This window comes from Eurosta solidaginis, chromosome 3 (assembly GCF_040869045.1).
Source record: "Eurosta solidaginis isolate ZX-2024a chromosome 3, ASM4086904v1, whole genome shotgun sequence".
Classification (NCBI taxonomy): Eukaryota; Metazoa; Arthropoda; class Insecta; order Diptera; family Tephritidae; genus Eurosta; species Eurosta solidaginis.
Window position 1 is genome coordinate 288,827,457 of NC_090321.1, and position 17,426 is coordinate 288,844,882.

Here is a 17,426-nt window from a genome sequence, read left to right on the forward strand (position 1 = left end):
GCCATAGAGCTTGCGCAATTGTCAATCTCACCTACCCGAGGGGAATTATGTTACAAATATGAAAGTATCATACAAATTTCCAGCAGGAAGGCTCTGGCGACCCCAAATTCCTCATGAAATAGGGGGTGGGTGGCGGTATTGCCTAGAAGGTTCAATGTGGTCATATTACACAATTCCGTGATAGACGACCTTGTACTTTAATGATGCTTGTTACCGGAACGTACTGGATCTATGTTCGGAAAAGGACCATAAACATCGATAACAGTCCCCAAAACCTTCGGGGAGTGTCTTTATCGCTAAAACAACAACAACATGGGCTTGTAAGCTGCAAAATATTATAAGTATACATGTACCTAATGTTTTTAGCGTGTTCTTATCGTAAATGATGGTGTTTTATTTGAAAATAAAACTATCGTTAACAAATATAAAATTTTGAAACATTTTTTGAAAGGGTTCAAATTTTGTTCCTATTGACACACTTCAATCACACTTTGTTAAATTCACTCTGATTGCGCAATAACTTTAAATAAAATCATGGCCGAACAGCAGATGGAACGGTTATACCTCTTAAGTGTTTTTATCATGGATTTTTGGTAATTCTTTACTTTAGCTCGCAACTGCTAAAACTCGTCCAAAAATATCGGGAGACGTGTTAAAAGATGCGTTATGAACCCAGGATCACGAAGCCGAAAGCGGAAATTGGGAATTTCATTTCTTTTCGGAGATATTTGCAAACACAATTTAAAATTTTCATGTGGTTGTTGTAATTTTGATGATTTTGTTGTACCCACAAGAAAAACTGTGGGTTAAAGTGTTTTACGCGGATATAGTTTTGGTCTTCAAGCCGGTGTTGGACCCACCCAGGGTAATTTTTTATAAGCGCGGCCGAAGGCCACCAATGCATAAAGATGGAAAAAAGGGAAAAATCTCTTTCGGAAAAATAAAAACAAAAACGCGACGTCTATTTCTAATTTTCTAATCAGCCATAGGGTAACATCGTGGTCTGGGCTTTTTTAAAATATGTCGGCCTGGGTAATCACCGATGAAAAATACGCTTAAATACATATGGTTAGACTAAATCACTATTGGAAAGCCACCAAACTTTAGATTGGACAAAATCGTAATCCTCAATCAGAATAAGACAAATTAATAATAATAACGAACCTTTAAGGCTAGTGCCACTCGCGAGCAATATATGATATTTATTATTACTCAAATCAAATTGTTTGCCTTGAACTTCAGTAAGCATATCTCTTTGAACTTTACAATAAATGACACCATCTATAAATGACGATTGAGTTAATCGTGCATTATTTTGTGCCTGAAAGATTGAATGAATGTTGAGTACCGTTTTCTATGATCAATTAACATACATATCTACATACATATGTATAGGTTTTCACTCCAAATTCGATATTCATTGGAGGTGAATTTTTGTTCTGTGAAACGGTGAAATGAAAAAAAGAACAAAAAATGTATTAATGTATGGATTTTTTTAATTCATCGTTTCACAGCCAACCGTTCTACAAATGACCCTTAGGATGTAAATCTATTAGGAGACAAACAAAGCACAAAGCAGGCAAAAAATTATGTAGTATCTCCTGCTCTACTAAACTGCAATAAGAAGTCATATTTTACAGTAATGGTACTTAGCAGATTTGCACTCTCGACAAATCGACGACATTTATAAATTAATTTTCAATCCACTTTGAAAGCTTTGAATGTTTTGCTTCAAATTTATTTTTAATCTGTAGTTATATTTTCAACTCGGTTAAAAAGAACGTATGAATACATTTAAATAAGATTTCTACACAAGTAAGTATGTATGTATACCTACCACATTCGTTCTCTTAGCAGCGTAATTTGGTCCACCTGATGTGTAAGAAGTATATAAATTCACTTTGCCATTCTGTGGGATACACTCAGTTACCAGATCATCACCCATTTTATTATCGTTCGACAGACCCAATGCAATGTAAGCAGCACCAACTGTAAGTAAAAAAGTAAAGTTACACCGTACAGATCAAAAAAAAAAGAGAACCAGAACCTATCAACTGCCTAGGCACACACAAAATTCAACCCTAAATAAAAAAGTATATATCTATATTTGGCATGTAAAAGGTACAGCAGACAACAATTTGTTTATAGATTTTTTTGGAAAAACAATATCTGAATGTACTTATTCAGTTTTCTCTTCTCTGAGCTGAGAAAATGTAGGAAACAGTAAAAAGATTCATCCTTCTCTAAACCAAGTAAACAAGACTCATACCACCTACACAAGTAACATACTGACCCAGGATTAGCGCCAATAATTTAATATAAAAATTATATTTTATACATTGAAAAATGCGTGTATACCAAGTCTCGTGAATTTAGATGTATAAACATCATATACATATATCGTTAGTTTCAACAAATCGCAACACATTTTAATTTTACAAAAATAAAAGTATTTTTTTTTTACATTCACTACATGCAGATATGATCTTTTAAAAGTGCCGTTACATCGTGGTTGCTGGCGCACTTCCAAATTTTTACTGAGAGTGTACATCCCTTGAAGCTTGCTCCGTAGACGCCCCAATTAGATTGGGTGAGATTAAGAGAAGGCGAGAGGTGCATATGATCGACCAATCGGGAAAGGCGTCGATCCAAGCGCGGGGCTGTAAAGCGTCGAAGATTATGCGTGGGTCTTACAACCTTAGACTAAAAAAGTTGCTTCTACCGTTAAAAAGAGAGGACTGTAGACTCATGACGAGTATTCTGACAGGAAACTGCCTTCTGGCGTCACATGTCTTTAAATTAGGTTTGGTCAGTGATAGCAGATGTGGGAAGTGCGGGTTGGAGGAGGAAACGATGGATGCAGCATCGTTCGTTGACAAATACATGTATTTGTTCCTCCGCATGCAAATAAATGCAGTCTACTCATCTGTGCTGCAACAAATATCTTATGTGTCGGGCATATCACTATCACTGGGCCAGCTGTTCTAAGCAAAGATTGGTTACTGTATGAAGAGTTTATTTATAAATGTACTCACTGCTTCCCGATTTCATTTCAAATTCATAGACATCACCGCGCACTATTATTGCCGATAATAATTTACAGGACTTGTCACCGATGCAACCATCCGGCCAACCGAAACATGTTTTACTACGGCCACATTCAAAGTAAAAAGGATCGTCGGAAATTTCTACCATAGATGGAGTCTCCGTTTTTGGTGCATAAGAGCCTCGAGGAGGTGGTGGAACATAAGGAAGTCGCGTAGTTTGAGGATAATTCGAGTTGGTATCTCGCCGAACAACTTGAACGGGACTTGATGGTATTCCAACCCAAAAGGAGTCATAAGCTTGTGCTACAGTAGCGCTAAAATTAAACATTATTGTTATACATACAATAAAGACACATATATGTGTAATGTTATATGAGGCGATACCTATCAATATCATATGCACTTAAACTGTATATGAACTGCCAAATTCATAACTTGGTCTACACTTATGAAATTGTTGCGCAGAAAATTTATACTGTTAATTTCAGTATGCATTATACTCAGTTGCAACTGAAATGTGTCTCTCCATTTTATCTCTACACTATTCTCCACTTCTATAAAGTGTGTGTGTCCACGATTTATCGCAACCAATTCAGCTAGAGGTTATATTATGAAGTGAAACTAGGTGATGTTTCTACTTTGGAAATTTCAATTAAGTGTATTTTTACACGCGTATACGTTTACGTTTGCGCGTAAAAAAACGGTTATCCTCGTTTAGATTTTGCTTAGGAGACCCATCTAGCGGCAGTGGTTAAATAACTAGCTACAGCACAGTGTGTACCGAAAAGCGGAGACACAACCCTCTGATGGCCATATTGTATAACATATAGCTGAATCAGTTGCGATGAATTGTGGACACGAACCATTTTAAGAGGTGATACATAGAATTAGTGTAGAGGTGAAACATAGACACATATTTCAGTTACTTCTGAGTATAATGCGTATTGAAATTTAGTAGTACTAATTTTATGTGCAGCAATTTCAGAGGTGTATTTAAAGTTTGACGCTTAGCAGTCCATATAAAGTTTAAGCGTAAACGTCGATAGATGTAGAAAAAAACACAGCTACTTAATATGTCGCAATATACAGCAGCAGAGCTCAGTTCGACTCGCTTCAGCTCAAAAGCCTCGTCACATAAGCAGTTTTTCATATACATAGATGCGTTTAACTCACTCTTATGCATTATGAGTAGATTGCACATATTTTTATGGAGAACGGTAGATTGAGCGCCACTGGCGCCATCTCACATGAAAAAGTAGCCATCTTCCAACTTTTGTTGCAAGCAAATCATAAGATGAAGACTTTGACATTTGCTTCAGCCAAAGGTGCTTGCACACCTTGCAAGTGAAATTATTTTTCCCACTCGTTGGTAACTTTTCTAACATTTTTCACAGTTAAAAACTGCAAAGTAACAAATGAATAGGACACAAAATATGTTAGGAAGTATATTTCTTGTATAGTGAGAATGTTTATAATAGCGATTCGCAACATTTTGTGTGCGAACGGCCAAGGTGAAGTAAACTTCAATTTGCTAAGTCTGAAGTTCCTTCATATTTACAAACGCAACATGTTTCGTCATTGTGGCGATGTTACTGGAATGCATAAGATTGCGTTGAACGCATCTATCGTATATGAAAAACTTCACGGTGTCTCGGCCATTACTTGCTATTCAAAGTTGTAAAAATATACTACGGTTTTTGATGTTGCGTGTTTGACATGACATAGGAAATGCATAGCCCTATAATTTGCTGGCGTTTTGTGTAAAAATAGTACACCAGTTTGGAAATACAATGATGCCAGACCATTTGCACAAAATCCTGAACTCCCATATTAGACAAAGGTGTATTTTTAAGGGTTCCCCCATAAATTCAGAAAACAAAAATTCAGGAACACATTTTTTCAGAAAACATTAGTCAGAACTCTTTTTTCAAAAGGCCAAAATTCAGAAGTCACAACTCCGAAACAAAAATTCAGAAGTCAAATATCAGAAGTCAAATTTCCGGAGTCGAAATTCAGATGTCAAAATTCAGAAAGTAATCAGAGAGCAAAAAAAACATAAAATTTTGCGCAAAATAATATGAATGAATGAAAGTTTGACTATTACATACGTTTTTTTGCAATAACGTTGTTGTTTTTCCATTGAAAAATGCTGTTACACGATTTTTGTATTACACAAATATAATGAACTTGGGTACTATAGTGTTGAACTATATATTTAAATAAATTTATTCTCACTTTTAAAAATTTTAAAAATACCTATTTAGAAAATTTTCATTTTGAAATAAGATAAAAAGTAATATAACATAAAAATAATTTAAAAAATTAACCTGGTGGTTTTAGAATAAAACCGAAATATCGACGAATATATGTAAAATGCAATAGAAAAACATTGTGTTTTATTTTTTCAATAGGCCTTTAAAGACTTCAAAAATATTTACGTATAAGGCTAATAAAATTCATCAAAAATGATAAAAATTATTTTAAAAAATCTTTAGATTCGATGGAAGGATCGCCATAAATATATGGTGTTGAACTATATATTTAAATAAATTTATTCTCACTTTTAAACATTTTAAAAATAACTAATTAGAAAATTTTCATTTTGAAATAAGATAAAAAGCATGATACAAAAAAGAAGGTAGTTCCACTCAAATTTTTTTGACGTATTTGGGGATTTTTGAAGTTTCATAATGTTTGTTGTTTTGCCAGAAGCGTTGCCATACCGTTACTGGTTAAGGCGAAATTGTGGATGGAAATTTCCTTTTGGATGAAAACGCAATGGTCATCTGAGACAATAATAATATACCTTAGCACGATTTATGTGCATAGATATTGATTGAGAATACAGTAAAATATGCAATTTTATGGAAAAATAGTGGATAATGACTCATATCTTTATGACAGCTTGACCCCTATACAGAAAAAAATACACGAAAAATCCTGTTGTTCTAGCATGGCCCTATTATTATGCCCCTACAGTGGATATTTCTCAAGGCATGTTGAGAAAAAGTGTACCTCCAAAGTCTGTACATCTATGTCAATGCTAAAAGGGCACAGAATGTGTATAGGCGGTGCTGCCCCAAAGGTGATCCCGGGTACAACGGGCAGAAACACTCTCTTAACTAGTGGCTAACCTGCAGAGCTACAGGGTAATGTTCTCCCTAAAAAATAGTTTAACAATTCCCTCCTAAAGCGCAACGCTTGAATTATACAATAAATAAAAAAATAAAAAATGTGGACTTGTAGCCGATTTATCAAGAAATTGCGGTGTGGGTTTATAAGGACCTCCTTTGAGCAAGCAATTGACAAACGTGTATGTTTTGTCAAAATGTTCTGAGCAAACGTACGGACACTTAAGAAGGCTATATTCACTTGCTTTGCATACTTCGAGCCATGTTTCTTCCGCCAAAACAATTTTCAGGAGCTCGAAAAACTTATTAAAAACCTTTTCTATGCTGATATTTCGTATTAACATATTTCCAAGGCTCATTTTTTTTCTTTTTTATTTAAAATAACTATGCAAGAAATTTAGTCGTATTCGTTATTATGAAATCCATCAAAATTAGAAAAATTCGTAACATTTTTCAATCTGGTAGCTTGTTTTTGGTGTAATTGTCATTGTCCCCGCAAAAGTCAAGTGGCTAACTTCACACTATATGGAACTACCTCCATTTTTTGTATCATGATAAAAAGTAATATAACATAAAAATAATTTAAAAAATTGGAGTATATTTTACAAAGTAGATATCCCTACAGGTACAGAAATCCTTTAAAATATTTTACCGATATACCCTGTTGATAAGCTTAAACAGGGTTTTCACAATAATTTTAAAAACTCTACGTTTTCTATGCTTTTTACAATTAGAGAAGTAACCTTATGTAATAAATAAAATTTTTAATCAAAATCAATAACTCTGTACTGAACTTTTGTTGGCGTTTTGTGTAAAAATACTACACCAGTTTGGAAATACAATGATGCCAGACCATTTGCACAAAATCCTGAACTCCCTTATTAGACAAAGGTGTATTTTTAAGGGTTCCCCCATAAATTCAGAAAACAAAAATTCAGGAACACATTTTTTCAGAAAACATTAGTCAGAACTCTTTTTTAAGAAGGCTAAAATTCAGAAGTCACATCTCCGAAACAAAAATTCAGAAATCAAAATTCAGAAGTCAAATATCAGAAGTCAAATTTCAGGAGTCGAAATTCAGATGTCAAAATTCAGAAGTCAAAATTCAGAAAGTAATCAGAGAGCAAAAAAAAACATAAAATTTTGCGCAAAATAATATGAATGAATGAAAGTTTGACTATTACTTACGTTTTTTTGCAATAACATTATTGTTTTTCCATTGAAAAATGCTGTTACCAGAATTTTGTATTACACAAATATAATGAACTTGGGTACAGAAATCCTTTAAAATATTTTACCGATACACCTTGTTGTTAAGTTTAACAAGGTTTTCACAATAATTTTAAAAACTCTACGTTTTCTATGCTTTTTACAATAAGAGAAGTTTAGACAAACGGGTATTTTTAAGGGTTCCCCCATAAATTCAGAAAACAAAAATCCAGGAACACATTTTTTTCCGAAAACATTAGTCAGAACTCTTTTTTCAGAGGGCCAAAATTCAGAAGTCACAACTCCGAAACAAAAATTCAGAAATCAAAATTCAGAAGTCAAATTTCAGGAGTCGAAATTCAGATGTCAAAATTCAGAAGTTAAAAATCAGAAGTCAAAATTCAGAAAGTAATCAGAGAGCAAAAAAAACATAAAATTTTGCGCAAAATATGATTGAATGAAAGTTTGACTATTACATACTCATTTGAGCAGAACTCACAGAGTATATTAACTTTGATTGGATAACGGTTGGTTGTACAGGTATAAAAGAATCGAGATAGATATAGACTTCCATATATCAAAATCATCAGTATCGAAAAAAATTTGATTGAGCCATGTCCGTCCGTCCGTCTGTCCGTTAACACGATAACTTTAATAAATTTTGAGGTATCTTAATGAAATTTGGTATGTGGGTTCCTGGGCACTCACGCAACGAAATCGGACTATAACCGCGCCCACTTTTTCGATATCGAAAATTTCGAAAAACCGAAAAAGTGCGATAATTCATTTCCAAAGACGGATAAAGCGGTGAAACTTGGTAGGTGGGTTGACCTTATGATGCAGAATAGAAAATTAGTAAAATTTTGGACAATGGGCGTGGCACCGCCCACTTTTAAAAGAAGGTAATTAAAAAGTTTTCCAAGCTGTAATTTAGCAGTCGTTGAAGATATCATGATGAAATTTGGCAGACACGTTACTACTATTACTATATGTGTGCTCAATAAAAACTAGCAAAATCGGAGAATGACCACGCCCACTTTTAAACAAAAATTTTTAAAGTCAAATTTTAACAAAAAATTTTATATCTTTACAGTATATGAGTAAATTATGTCACCATTCAACTCTAGTAATGATATGGTGCAACAAAATACAAAAATAAAAGAAATTTCAAAATGGGCGTGGCTCCGCCCTTTTTCATTTAATTTGTTTAGGATACTTTCAATGCCATAAGCCGAAAAGAAATTTACCAATCCTTGTGAAATTTGGTAGGGTCTTAGATTCTAGGACGATAACTATTTTCTGTGAAAAAGGGCGAAATCGGCTGAAGCCACAAACAGTTTTTATACACAGTCGACTGTCTGTGCTTCCGCTCGGCCGTTAACACGATAACTTGAGCAAAAATCGATATATCTTTACTAAACATAGTTCACGTACTCATCTGAACTCACTTTGTATTGGTATAAAAAATGGCCTGTTTAGGCCACAGGCCTAAATATATCTCCCCTCCCTCGTAACATAATTTTCTTAGTTATTTTTCTTCGTTTACTACCACCCACATATGCTTGTGATCACTAATACACACAGGCATGTGCGAGTGGTGGTACGTATGTATTTTAGATTTTTACCGCTGTGAGCCCGCGGTACAGCAACTTTGTTGCCGGGAAACCCAACGAAGGAGCTGTATCGTGGGTTCATTGGCTCATGTAGCAAAGAGTCTCGTCCTCTTTGAATCCAGCAGCCAGCAAAGGTACACGTAATCACACGTTCACGTAAGTGCAAATTTTCATAATTATTATTACATATATATCATTTTCCACAACATTTGTTAAACCATTTCTTAACACTTGTTGTATTTATATAAATAAAAGCACACTGTGAATTCCTTTTTATTAATACGAAACCCTTTTGGTGTTTTTATTTTCTTCCTCTTTTTTCGCCTTAACTAATCTTTAACAAATACGTGGGTGCGCGCCGTTGCCACCACGCATTTGTACATGGTCCTTACCACGCCGGTAAAGAGAACCAGTGACATAATTACAGTCCACTCCTCTCCCTAGGCCATTACTCAGAAGCACCGTTCAAATTTCGTGATAATCAAGGAAGCAGATCCACCAAACACGCATTTACGATCGTGATAATATAATCGTCAGCGTTTGCACACAACAACCTTTTGGCAACACCAACATCAACAACACGGAAAAAAAATTAGATTCCATTATTTCGGATCGACAAATTAATTAAAAGGTACGTGGTTTATTCCGTGCGAGGTAGTGCTTTTTTGTTGTTAAAAAAAAAAGAAATATTTCAAAATAAATTATAAATTGGTTCTTTCCCATCAAAAAAGTGCAAGTGAGTGTTAAGTGAAAAATTTATATTTCGTGCAAAAATAGAAAAAAAGCGCTTAACGAAGTTACTTAAAGTTTGTGCATCATGCCTTGTGACTATCCGGAATAATCCCCCACCCGCGGTAAGATTTTCCGGACACAGCTCAAGGTAGCACAACACTGCTCTAAAAAGTTTACACAACCTAAACACCGCTTAGCGCCACTTTTTTACTTTCACCTTTGCAGGATTTATCTGAAAAAATTCATTTAATCCACAGCACAAAATTTTGATTTATTAAGGTTACTTAAACAAAAAATTTAATTGTGATGTGCGCGCACATTCAATCAAACAAATTTTCCCACATAAAAATCACTTGCGCTTATTTACACGGGCAATACGATCGCATTTTATCTTGGTGCTATAATACAAAGTGCACTTAGTTTACACACACATATAATTGTTGTTGTTTAGGTGGCCAATAGGCTTATTTCTCATACAATTTTTCAAAAAATTGAAGAATTTATTATCTCCACTTGCGGCAATACAAATATCAGTTTAGACTGATCTATTTTTTTGGTGAGATATAAAAGATCACTGGACAAGATCAAAGTTGAATACAGTCCTTCATTAGGCTATTTAAAGTCCATAACGTGTGATTCGTTTGTTCTTTCACTATCACCATTTTTCCACCTTCTTTTAATATTTACGTGGGTGCGCGCCGTTGCCACCACGAAATTGTACTTATCCCACTTAGCACACAAGCCTCAATACAGTCCTTTTTTCCACTTTAGCCATAACTTATCGGCTTACATAATTAGAATATTCACTGTTCTTCTTGCTTATTGGCAAATTTATATATACATACGCATACACCAAATCTTTTCACTTGTCACATTATCACTTCCAAGTTCTGTCTTTGGCGACATTTTCACTCACTACTCTCTGCAAAGGCAATTTCCTTTTAATTTTTGTATAAACCTTTGGGTTTTTATTTTTATCCACAATGGAGACCTATACACGCCAAGCAGATGCAGTGACCGAGTATGAAAATGACTTCCACGATATGTCACCTTCACAACACAGTAAACACTCCCTAATATAAAATGTGCTATTTCAGCTTCCTAAAGTGTCAGGCGGCAATAGATGGGCTTTTGGAAGAATTTGAAAAGAAAGATAAGAAAGTAGATGTCTCAGATAATATGGAATATCATGTGCGCCTGCCAGCGTGTGATACGGATATTTTCAAAGGTGACTATATTTCATGGCCGTCTTTTAGGGACATGTTCACTGCTATATATATTAATAATAGTAAACTCCATGCAGTACAAAAACTATACTATTTAAGGCAAAAAACCCAAGGGGAGGCCAAAGAAATAGTGGAACGGTGTTCCTTAACGACAGACGGTTTCGATACAGCGTGTGTCTAAGCCGCCTTCACAAATATTTAGACGGCGTCAAAATATACGTATGCGCAGCCGTGCGCGGCGAAGTGGAAGACACCAACGAGCGACCACTGCCATCGTCGTCAACGATATTTGGTCAAACCAGTCAAGTACTATCACTCGGCAAACGCGGACGCGATCCTTTCTTTAACGTTCCAACAACATATACAATTATAACATATATTTTTTATAATATCCAAAGTTATTTTTTTAAAGTTTAAAGTTAATCTAATCAATCAAGTTTTCTGTGGAAAGTGAATTTTGTAAAATCATGGACAACTAAAGAAGAAATTAAAAAGTTTAAATTTATAACGTTTTATGAAAAAAAAAAACTGAAACATCTTTTTCTTTGTGCGAAAGTGAAGAGTGTAGCGAAGGGAGACCAAAATTGTTCATGGTCCTTCGCAGCCATCTTTGGCCCGCCCTAAAAATTACAAACTAAAAAATTTTATTAAATCGAATATTCGTTCGTACAAAAAAATACACAAATGTGCAAACAGTTTTCAAGTGACAACAAAATTTAAAACAATATTATACACAGTGGATTTTTGAATACATATATACTCACATACCTATAAAAAAAAAAATTAAATACAAATTTACAAATTCAACAAAAAAAAAAATTCTTCTTTGAAATATAATTGCAAAGAACAAAAATTAAAAGTAAAATCGAGCTTTTGTTTATATTTTTCTTTAAATCGGCGAACGAAGCTCTAAGTACTTGGTTAAAAAACAAATAAAAAAAAAAAATAAAAATACACACACATACACTCGCATTCAAAAACAAAAAAATTGCGAAAACATTAAAAATTTAAAAACAAAAATATTTTTGAAAATTGTGGGTACACAAACACTTACATATATTCACAAAAATTTGCGAAAATAAATTTTTTTTTAACACGGGTTTAAAAAGAGTAAAATTTTGGAAAAAATCATCATCAAAAATCATCTCCAAAGGCACCAAGCAGCAGCAACGACATTCCGCCAGCACATATAGCTACATTAGCAACGAGGGCTGTGTACTGCTGATCAAATTTCTCACCCTCTCACATATTTGCAATTTTTTCATCTTTCTTTGTTGCACTCTCCCAACAGTGCAATCAAGCGCACTCAGCTTCACAAAGAAACATTAAAGCGACGAAGAAGCGAATCAAAACAAACTCTTCTGTTTGTAAACATAAACAGAGAAGCTCATCTGATTCTCGTGCATACGTTCGCACAAACAAATATATACATACATACGTTTGTATATTGCGCACGTACATTTGTACTTATTCTGGCGTACAAAACTAAGTTTGAGATATTTTCGTCCCTATAGGAACTTTCAAAAAAATATCCATACAAACTTCAAGTACATATTATTATTTTCTAATATATACATACCTATATATACCAGTAATTTACAAATACACGTTTATTTCCACACGTATATTTACACGTATATATAAGTGAAAAGTGTTTGTGATTTTTTTTAAATTTTATACCTTTTGTTTTTACAAAACAATATACATCCTATTAAATTTCGAGGATTTAAATCATTTAAGGAACGTCCCGTTGTCCGTGCTTGACTCTATTGTTAAAAAAAAAAAAACACAAACACCGCCACCAATTTAAATTCCCCTTTTTAAATTTCTGTGGCACGAAGAGTTTACCATCTTCGAATTTTGCGAACGTTCTCTGAGCGGACAAATATTTTATTCGGTTTTTTTTTGGTGAAAACCCAAAAGTTTGCACAAAATGCCTCGCAGTCCCCCAAAAACGTCCGAAACCGGGACAAAACCAAAAGGTGACCCAAAGGAAGAAACGGCCAAGGAAAGGTCAACATCCCCCCGGAAATCCAAATCAGTTGACCCATCCGCGCAAAAGTTCATCGCGGAAAGTGACAATCTGATGAGATACTGTGCAAAATTCAACGAAGCACGGATTCAGGATCACACTGAATCGTATCTCATGATAAAGGACAAATCACTAGATGATTATTGGGCACGACTTCAATCGGTTTACGATCTGGTTTTTTCGAAACCAGACGAAAGTTTCCCTGAAGACTTCAAGAGTTCAGTGCAAGGCAAACAATGCGCCTGCCTTGATACGTATGAAGGGACTAAAGCAAAAATTGCCGATCAACTTTCATTGATCAAAATGATGGCAACGCCGAGTCCACCACCCCGCGTGGAACAACCCCCGGCTGAGGCAAATATTTACCTCAAAGTCCCAGCATGCGACACGGATACCTTTTATGGTGGCTATGAGGAATGGCCCGCTTTTCGTGATATGTTCACAGCGGTGTACATTAACCACCCAAGGCTCTCCCGTGCTCAGAAATTGTACCATCTCCGGTACAAAACGCAAGGCAAAGCCGGCTCCATCGTCAAGCAATATGCGTTGAGCGATGATAACTTTGACCTTGTCTGGGAAGCTTTACGGTCACGATACGAAAACAAGCGTATCTTGGTTGACAACCAGATAAAATCCTTACTGACTCTTGCCACTGTTCAATCCGAAAACAGTGAGCAACTTCAGAAATTGCAAAATACAATCAACAACAGCCTATCCGTCCTTCACTCGCAAGGAGTTACGACAGACATTTGGGATCCGATTCTGGTGTACATTTGTTCATCAAAGCTCCCCGAAACAACACTGTCACTTTGGGAACAATCTCTCTCTTCTCGAAGAGATCTACCCTCATGGTCACAAATGAACGACTTTCTCACCTCGAGATACGAAGTCGTTGAAAGGGTCAATAGGCTTCAACCAAGCAAACAAAAGCCAGTCGCTCATCAAAATTCTGCGCAAAACAGGTCCTTCAACAGGACGCAAACCCTTGTGGCAGAATCTAAAAAGGAAACTTGCCAATGTTGCAACTCCCCGCACCTTATTACATTCTGTCCACGTTTCAAGCGAATGTCTGTGCAAAACCGGACAAAATTCGTAAACCAAGCTAAGCTGTGTACAAACTGCCTTAGCAGCACTCATATCATCAATGAGTGCACGAGCAAGTGGTCATGTTCGACATGTCATCAACGGTATCACACGCTGTTGCATACGAGCCCACAAGCTCCACGTTCCACCCCGCGAACGAATGCACTAAACGTGCAGCACACAACTGCTGAGTCAACATCTCCCGTTCGACAAACGCAGAATAGCTCCGATTCTAGCGAGCTACCGTGTTGTTCAAAACACGCACCGGTTCAATCATTGCATGCAGCCAATGATAACCAAATTCTCCTTCCTACTGCTATGGTTGCAGTCGAACACGAAGAGGAATTATTTCAACTGAGAGCCCTTATTGATCAGGGCTCGGAAAGAACTTTCATTTCCTCGAAAGTTCAAAAACGGTTGAAACTTCCATTCGAACATTCAAAGTTCGAAATCTCTGGCATGGGTGGACAAGTCGTACAAAAGTCCTCCAAGCTTTGTCCTTTGACACTGGTTGCATCCAAGGCCATGAAAAGGATAAAGGCTCATGCCATTGTGTTGCCGCAATTGACAAAAAATCTGCCAACATCCACCATTAGTCGCAAAATCTGGCAGCAGTTCAAACTCCTTGAGCTCGCTGACCCCAGTTGCCACATACCAGGTCAGACTGACATGGTCATTGGCAGCGACATACTTCCACAAATTCTGCTGGAATGTATAAAAAAGGTGTGCGGTAGCATACTTGCGCAACAAACCATTTTTGGTTGGATTCTCAGTGGTCCAATAACTGCAAATGTTGTGTCATTCTCGACGCAAGTCCAAGCGTCAAACGAGACCCTCAGTTCTCAACTGAGAAAATTTTGGGAAGAGGAGGAAATTCCAGTTTTTCAGCATGGAGCGATCGCTTCAGAAAAAGGGGGAGTTAGGTACAATGCACAACAATGTGTTGCAAGAATATCTCGACCTTGATCATATGGAATCTGCCGACCCATGCGAAATAACTTCGAATGGCAAGGTCTTCTCATTTTACTTGCCACATCATGCGGTAGTCAAACCAGATAAGGTCACCACCAAAGTTCGTGTGGTTTTCAACGCCTCTAAAAAATCTGGGTCAGGAAAATCCCTGAATGACGTGCTATACACTGGTCCAACTCTCCAACCAGATCTCATGCTACTAATTCTACAGTGGCGCATGCATAAGTATGTGTTCAATGGAGATATTGAAAAAATGTACCGTCAGATCCTTATACACGAGAACGACAAAGATTTTCAGCGAATCCTATTTCGCAAATCGGCCAACTCCAATGTTAGCGATTTCAATCTAAAAACGGTTACATTCGGCGTCAATTGTGCACCATATCTCGCTATTCGTACGTTGCATCAACTATCCGATGACACGAAAGCGACATTGCCGTTGGCTGCAACAATTCTCAAGACGCAAACGTATGTCGACGACATCCTATCCGGAAGTCATACCATCGATAACGCCACTGAATCACTCGTTCAAGTGATAACCGCCCTAAAATCAGCTGGTTTCATACTAAAGAAACTAACGGCTAATCACCCGGCCATATTAGAACAGTTTCCGAAGGAGGATCTTCTAGACTCCAACTTCTTAAAATTTGAGAGCACTTCCAATACCAAAACTCTTGGCATTCGATGAAACGCGCTCACGGACAAATTTTCATACACCATTCTGCCGGAACACACCCAAAATGCGGTCACAAAGCGACAAATTTTATCTTCTGTTGCAAAACTTTTTGACCCGGCAGGATGGCTGTCGCCAGTTATGATCCAGGCCAAGATGCTTCTCCAAGAAATCTGGCTGGATGGCAGCGATTGGGATGAAAGCGCCAAGCCCGCAACATTATCAAAATGGCAACATTTCGCAGAAAATCTGCCAGATGTTTGCCACATCGAAATCCATCGATGGGTTAATGTCGTTCCAGGGCAAGACACTCAAATCCACGGGTTCTGTGATGCCTCGGAAAAAGCATATTGCGCAGCGATTTACATCCGCACACATGTGGGCAACCAAATAAAATCTTCTCTTTTGGTTGCGAAAGGCAAAGTTGCCCCCATAAAAACTGTAAGCTTACCCCGCTTAGAGCTATGTGGTGCAGTCCTACTCGCAAAACTGGCTTCAACTGTTCGAAAACAGCTCGACTTACAAGCATGCAACATATTCTTATGGTCAGGTTCTGAGATTGTACTAGCTTGGCTAGAGAAATCTCCATCGACCTGGAAAACTTATGTGGCCAACCGTACCTCTCAAATTCGAGAATATCTTCCTAGCGGCACCTGGCGCCACGTATCTAGCCAAGATAACCCTGCTGATCTTGGCACACGTGGTTGCAAGCCGCATTATTTGATAGGCTCTTCACTTTGGTGGCACGGACCACAATGGCTTTCTTGCCACATTTCGGCATGGCCAAAGCCGAAAGCAGGTAGCGCTTCTCCACCCGAGAAACGCAAGGTCGAAGCATATCACGCACTCAAGGAAGAGGACGACATTCTTCAACGTTTCTCCTCATACTCTCGAGCCCTCCGTGTGATTGCATACGTGTTCCGCTTTGCGAACAATGCCTGCAACAAATCCAAATCGGTGGCAACAACACATAATCCCCATCTGACGTACAAAGAGTTGCAACATGTGAAAACGAGGCTTGTGGCATTGGCACAATCTCGCCATTTCGGGGCAGAAAAGAGCGCCTTACAAAACAATATGCCAATAAGCAAAAAGAGTTCCCTTCTGGCTCTTGACCCATTTCTGGATGGATACGGGCTCCTACGTATCGGTGGAAGATTGGAACATTCTACAATGCAATACAACGAGAAGCATCCAGTAATCCTTCCTCCGGATTCAAGGCTCTGCCAGTTGTATCTGGAGTTCTTACACCGCCTGCTTCTTCATGCAGAAATGCGGTTAATGCTCCAAATGGTGAGGCAAGAGTACTACGTACCAAAACTAAAGCCTCTTATAAAGAAATGCATTTTTCAATGCAAATCTTGCACGCTTTTCAAACAGAAAACGCGCACGCAAATAATGGCAGCTCTACCACCTGAGCGCTGCAATTTCTCACTCCCCTTTTCCACAACAGGAGTAGACTTTGCAGGTCCATTCCAAATAAAAGCATCGGTTCTGAGGTCGACCACTATCATAAAAGGGTACGTGGCTGTATTCGTCTGTTTTTCCACAAAGGCAGTACACCTCGAGCTATGCTCGGACCTTACTACTGAAGCCTTTCGAGCAGCATTCGCCCGATTCGTTGGCAGACGAGGTTATCCCTCAAAAATGATGAGCGACAATGGTAAAACGTTCATTAAATTTCTTAACGAATGCTCTGCGGACATAG

The 17,426-nt window shown here is 37.2% G+C and overlaps 1 protein-coding gene across 7 annotated transcripts in view; it reads right to left on the minus strand.

The window, feature by feature from the left end:
- The window catches only part of LOC137245829 (putative ferric-chelate reductase 1 homolog), a 279,195-nt gene that overhangs the window by 50,814 nt on the left and 210,955 nt on the right, over positions 1-17,426 (minus strand). For 5 of the 7 annotated variants that reach the window (XM_067777046.1, XM_067777049.1, XM_067777045.1 and 2 more), the window contains 4 exons: positions 3,036-3,361; positions 1,838-1,989; positions 1,386-1,439; positions 1,165-1,321 (listed from right to left, as the gene is read on the minus strand). In XM_067777046.1, coding sequence (XP_067633147.1) covers positions 1,165-1,321; positions 1,386-1,439; positions 1,838-1,989; positions 3,036-3,361 — 689 coding nt within the window. The remainder of the gene's footprint in view (positions 1-1,164; positions 1,322-1,385; positions 1,440-1,837; positions 1,990-3,035; positions 3,362-17,426) is intronic. The other 2 variants (XM_067777048.1, XM_067777050.1) reach the window with 2 other exon arrangements.